This window comes from Notamacropus eugenii, chromosome 4 (genome assembly GCF_028372415.1).
Source record: "Notamacropus eugenii isolate mMacEug1 chromosome 4, mMacEug1.pri_v2, whole genome shotgun sequence".
In the NCBI taxonomy this organism is placed as follows: domain Eukaryota; kingdom Metazoa; phylum Chordata; class Mammalia; order Diprotodontia; family Macropodidae; genus Notamacropus; species Notamacropus eugenii.
This window is the reverse complement of record NC_092875.1, coordinates 150,605,153-150,611,259: the sequence shown is the minus strand read 5'-3', so window position 1 is coordinate 150,611,259 and position 6,107 is coordinate 150,605,153. Positions and strand designations below refer to the sequence as shown.

General features: G+C 35.7%; 1 protein-coding gene across 10 annotated transcripts in view; it reads right to left on the bottom strand.

Annotated features, from left to right (window-relative positions):
• Nucleotides 1–446: 446 nt before the first annotated feature.
• The window catches only part of YWHAZ (tyrosine 3-monooxygenase/tryptophan 5-monooxygenase activation protein zeta), a 42,070-nt gene continuing 36,409 nt past the window's right edge, over nucleotides 447–6,107 (bottom strand). For all 10 annotated transcript variants that reach the window (XM_072603380.1, XM_072603384.1, XM_072603379.1 and 7 more), the window contains 2 exons: nucleotides 5,970–6,065; nucleotides 447–2,446 (listed from right to left, as the gene is read on the bottom strand). In XM_072603380.1, coding sequence (XP_072459481.1) covers nucleotides 2,387–2,446; nucleotides 5,970–6,065 — 156 coding nt within the window. In that variant the 3' untranslated portion in view covers nucleotides 447–2,386. The remainder of the gene's footprint in view (nucleotides 2,447–5,969; nucleotides 6,066–6,107) is intronic.

Here is a 6,107-nt window from a genome sequence, read left to right as displayed (position 1 = left end):
ACCCTAGAGCAGGGGAACCCACAGTCTTGAGGCATGAGGCTCTCTAGGTCTTCAAGGTCAGCCCTTTAAAATGAATCCAAACTTGGCAGAACAAAGCCTTTTATTAAGCATGTGACCTAAATTTCTCAGATTTTACTGAATAGATTAAGTTAAACTTCAGTCTAGCTATACTTTCTCTTGACCATTTAAGAAACTTTTATTTTAGTTTAAAGAGATAAGGTCAACTGCAAAGGTAAAGTATAAGGGATGCTGAGTGAAGATGATCTACTTATCCCAAAATTGGAATCTCTGCTCCAAAAAACAATACTCTGAAGCCTGCACTTTATTCTAGGCCATTACCTCCCAGATTAACCTAAGAAGGATATAATGGTACAGTAGGCAAATAAACATTTGTTGAGATTTCAGTGCAAGATTCTCGCCTCTGCTTATCATAAAGACTCACTGCCTCCCATCATCAATATTTATTGAGCATTTACAGTGTACGAGGCACAATAGAACATACAGAAAAACATTGTCCCTGCCCTTGAGGAGCTTACATTCTATAACAAAAAATACACCTCTCTCTTTAAATGGTATTTTGTGTTTGGTGTTTTCTACAAGGGTCGTGAGGGGAAGATTTTGCAGCGTGAGCTTTGAGTATAACTTAGCCCCACCTTCATTTGGTGAGAGGATTGGGTTAAGGGAAGAGTTTAAGGCAGACAATAACAGACCATTCAGGGTAGGGTTTAAAGTGAGATTAAAAAAAAAGCCACTATCTCACTAAATTAAGGGAAGATTTCCTATAGGAAATAGGAATAGAGGCAAGAAGTTTGTGGGATGCAAGCAAAGGAAGAAAGGAATCTCAGATACTGAAGCCAGAAATGTCATGCTATCTTTCCCCACACAATACCCTCCCCCCCTCCACCACCAGAATAGGAGTGTGGTTGGTGACAAGGCAGAAGGAGAAAAGGCTAAAAGGTATACCTGACAAATTGGAATATGGGATTAAAATCCAAGGCAGACTATAATAGCAACAAATTCTTTTGAAGAGGGACTTTGGAAGCATAAACCTGATAGTTAACCAATGTCACCACAGACCATGAGACTTGTAGCTTCCGTAAGTTAGAAAAATGCCATACCAAAAATTTAAGTGGAACATATGATTTTATTCAGACCACCACCTTTGGTTTTAAAAGAGTAACTGAAAATCAGGGTGGTGGAGAGGGGAGTAATGTCTGGAACAATATGGAACACATGGAACTCTTGCCATTTGATAATTTTATACTTAAACTTTTTTTAAGCCCATTATATAGTTACCAAGTGGGAAGTAAAACTTCAAAATGTACAATTTCCTTTAGAGAAGTTTCAGAATTAAAGATTTGATTTACATGAAAAGCTGTAGAGAAAGTAGTTGAAAAGTCCATTCATAAAACTTTTATTCCACTTACATCAACTTAATACACATGTTCTTAACAATTATGCTTGGATTGTTCATGAAAATTTCATAAGACATTAAACAAAGCTAGCCATCATCTCAAGTTATTTCCCTGTTAACTATTTTTACAGCACATGCATGTTAGGCAAGTATCAAAAAAATCACAAAAGCAAAAAACCTAAAAAAAGTTAAATACATGGGTTTTTTGTTTTACTGCTGTGCTTGATATACAGTGACTTTATGAATATCAAGCAATTCATTTTTACTGCATCTTTACTTGTACATTTGTTCTTAGGTTGCCTAAACCATTTAAATACAAATAAAATGAGTGTAGCAAAAATAATGAAAGCGAACAGCAGGTAACTTTACAAATAATGGAATGTGAACCGTTTCTGCCCTTCTCCAGAGTAAATTGACTGGGTTAAAACTTTGTCTTAAGGAACACTTTTGCAACTGCAATCATAAAGGTGTAGACGTTGAGATTGTGTATTCCACAGATACACATGGAATGGTCATGTAATATCTATGGGACATCTGTTTCTACCACAGCCATGAGTGCTCCAACCCTAAAGTACCCACAATAACTACACCTGTGGCTGGAACCAATTATCCCTTTATCCCCCCACCATGACAGACCAATATGTAGGCAGTTTTCTTTGCTTAGACATGGAAACTGTTTTAACACTGGCCTTGTGAAATCACAATGTATATGCCAAACATGTAAAACTTGTATAAAAATTCCATATCCCCATATTGGTCACCTCAGATGAAAACAGATAACTCCCCAAATGTTAACTGGCTCTACTCCCCTAATATTAAACATAAAAACCACATGGGAAATATAGAAATCCAAATAGAAGTAACATAAACCTGTCATAAATCGTAAACAAAAACTATTTGTGGGACAGCATGGATGACAAATGGTCTACTGTGTAAATTTTAGAATGAGGCAGACAAAAGTTGGAAGGCTGGTTAATTCTCCCCTCCTTCTCCTGCTTCAGCTTCATCTCCTTGGGTGTCTGATGTCCACAACTGATTAAAAAAAGAAAAAACAACAGTTTAGCACCTATAATTTGAAAATGCAAAAAAAAAATTTTTGTGTAATTTATGTTTTTCTTCAACTTAATGTCTAAGCAAATGCAATTAATAACATGGCATAACAATTATCACTATCAATCTAACATGGCAAAATATACTGTTGTAACCAAGTTAGTACTTCATGAGTCTTCCCAATAGAATAGATTAAAAAAAATTATTTTCAGACGTTAGCAGTTATGAGATAACTTCTTAGAAATTCTATCACATCAACATACAGGCTGCACCAACAGTGTATAAACCTAAAAGTAATGAACAGAATAGAAAATATATGTGTATAAATACACAGACACACACTGAAATGTGGACCTGAGATACCAACATCTTTAAGCTACACTACTATTTGTCACACACAGCTAAAGAAGATATATAATCAAGCCCCCAAAGTTGCCATACTTTGAGCTTTAGTCTGTACAAGGACCAAGACATTTCATATTTATAAGTAAACAGTGCCAGAACATAAACATAGTTTTAAGGAAAAAAACAAAACAAAAACCTCAGGCTAAAATTTATGGTCAGTTCCTTTCATTAGATTTCAAACTCCCTGGCCCCCCTCCCCATATGTAAGCAAGACCGAGATATAATTAACTCTAGGTTACCTTAGAGAGGAAAAAGAAAAGCTAATTAGTAAGTCAGGTGGGGAGAGAACCAAAGGATATATACATACAGGTATCATTCAATTATAGAGCAGTATATTCGATAACATCCAATTATATATAGAATCACAAAAAAAAGACTCAAAATGAAAGGATCATTCTGACCTGAGATACAATTAACTAAAACACAAAGAAACCTTAAGCTCAGTGTCCAGTCTTTGTTACAAACATGTAAGACACAGGCTTACAATTGGGTTTCATCACTCTACCTTGTGTTCACATATAGAGACCTGGCTGCTGTATGCTGTATATAGGTGCCATAACTTGTCTTTAAAATGGTAGATTAGTAACACAGCAGAGATTATGTTTTGTCAAATCTTTATACATTTTCAAAAACTTAAAAATAATTGTTGTGAATTGAACTCAGCTTAAATTCCAAATCTTCCATCTGGTTTCAGAAAGTGTTTTTACCTCATTTTTAAAAATTGCTTAGTATTTTTAGACTGCTAATATTTTGAGGGTTTTTTCTTTAAATTAGCTTTAAGATTTTACCTATTCTAAAATAATAAAGGTCATCAGTATGAAATGAGATCTCTGAGATCCCCTAAAATTCTCATTTATTTGTATTTTAGATTCTAGCAAGCTAAGAGAAAAAAATGACCTAAGAAATTACTTCAATTGTCCTCCTAACCCCTAAATAAATCACATTTTTAAAAAAAGTCAATGATCGTTAATTTTATCTCTTGCCAAATGAACAAAACAACTATCATACTTTGGTCAAGACTGCATAAATGTAAAGAATTGTTGAGGGTAGGTAATATCCAACAGCCCTTGCCAAAAGGTCATCATCACATGAAAACAAACTCAATTTCAATTACTGGCGTTCAAGGTCATATGTCTAACTTGATGAACACAGATCTTCCAGTTCTATTGGCTACTATATGCTGCCTCACCTAAAAGAATAAATTGGGTAATTGCCACTTGATCCTTGGATCAAGGAACAATTCCTATAGCATAACAAAGTCAAACATAAAGTTTAAGCTTTAAAAGCTCCTTTTTAATTCCTTTATGAAGCCCCTTTCCCTGTAAATTTCTCCATAAAGCTCCTTTCCCAATCTGAACCTGATCACCCCCCCATACATCGATTTATTTTACTGTTAGGGTTGACACACAGGAAAGTACTTTTTTGTTCTAAGTCTTTCAGGGCCAAAAGATCCTTGCAGAATACAGATAGTTTTCACTTTACGTAAATGATTTTACATAAAGCATTCTCAAAGAAATCTGCATTCAAAAACAACACCTATGTTATACTATATACTTTCTCCCCCTTCCTGTCTTCCTTGGCTTGGCAATCCAAGGACTCCTACCTTGCTAACCCCCCAAAACAAATCCTCCAAGTGAAAGCAGAAGAGGATTAGGGGGAAGGAATGGGACATTTGGCTTACGATCTCCACAGCAGAGAGACCTTCTGCTCTGCCCACCTGCCCAGATGTCTGTCTTGGTCCCTCTGGGCTTGGGCTCTCCACATCCTGCTCCATGCCCTCCCCCTCCCCCCCAATATTGCTGCCCCTTCTCTCCTATCTGTGTATTTGCCCATCTCACCCCTCCTCCCATGCTTTTTTCCTCTTGGTTCTAAGCCAAGCCCTGGCATGTTCTTACTCCTGCTCCTTTTTCTGCCTCACTCCCATATGTCTTGGAACTGTGCTGGTTTTTCTTCCCTTCCCCATGTCTGGGGGCAAATTTGTATCATGTAAAAATCACTTTACATAGAGGTCTGCTACAGTCTACTAATTACTAAAGGGAGAACAACACACTCTTGTACACAAAACTTGGCAAATGAACTAGAAAGAGTTGGGAGGAAAAAGAGTCTAAGGAAATGTGAGTGTAATAAAATATGCAAGATGTATTTATCCTGTTTTGGAGAGACAGGCTACTAGAAATTACTCTTTAACTTAAGTAGATATTGAACCTATCATATATTACTGGCTTTGATACCCAACAGAAATGAATATAGTAGAGCACTTCACATTTTTGTAATGGGGGGGGAAGGGAAGGAGAGGGCTGATGATGGGGTGGGGCCACAAGAGTAATTCCTATGCTAGTTTCTTGGTTTTATCATATGCAGAATATAGAATATGTTCTGATGGATGTTTTAATTTGCTCCACAAATACAAATAGTTACCACCAACGGGGTGCTGTGGAGGAAGGATAGTACACAACTTTGTGCCACTATTGCACACATACTTAGTTTTAATATGACTCTAATGTTATATGTTGAATTGTATGTGCTTATCACATACCCCCATGAGAAAAAGCTATGAAAAGAGGGTAACTCCTCCATGCTAAAGATCACTAAAAAAGTTAGTATTCTGCTCTAATCAGCAAAAAAATAATAAACCCCATTGTGATAAATTTATCTAATTTACATATAGGCCAGGGAGGACATTCATCACAAATTACTAAAACTCATATTCCCCTCAATACACAGTGAAGTCAGTTACGACCTCCTTTGTTATCTGTAAATGCTGCTACTTATGTCTATCTTTTTATGTATTTATCAAATGCATTCCCCAAGGTGATTTTAAAATGTATGGTGCACATAAAATTTTAGCATAATTCCCAAGTAGATAATTGAACTATAAACTTAAAATTAGTGTAGTTTATAATAACATTTACCCTAACAATTCAGAAATCATTTCAGGACAATAGCTAACTCGGATGAATCACATCAGATGTAAAAGAAGTGATTATCAGCTAATGGCTTTCATTTTTTAAAGTAACCAACTCTAATGTGATTTTTCTTCACTTTATCAAGCATAACATCACTTTGGTTAATAAGTCAATTTTAATGGTGATGTACTTACTGTCAAGTTGTCTCTCAGTAATTGCATTATTAGTGTGCTGTCTTTGTATGATTCTTCACTTAATGTATCAAGTTCAGCAATGGCTTCATCAAAAGCCTATAACAGGAAAAAAAAATTTATTCTCAAGTTCTAACTAAG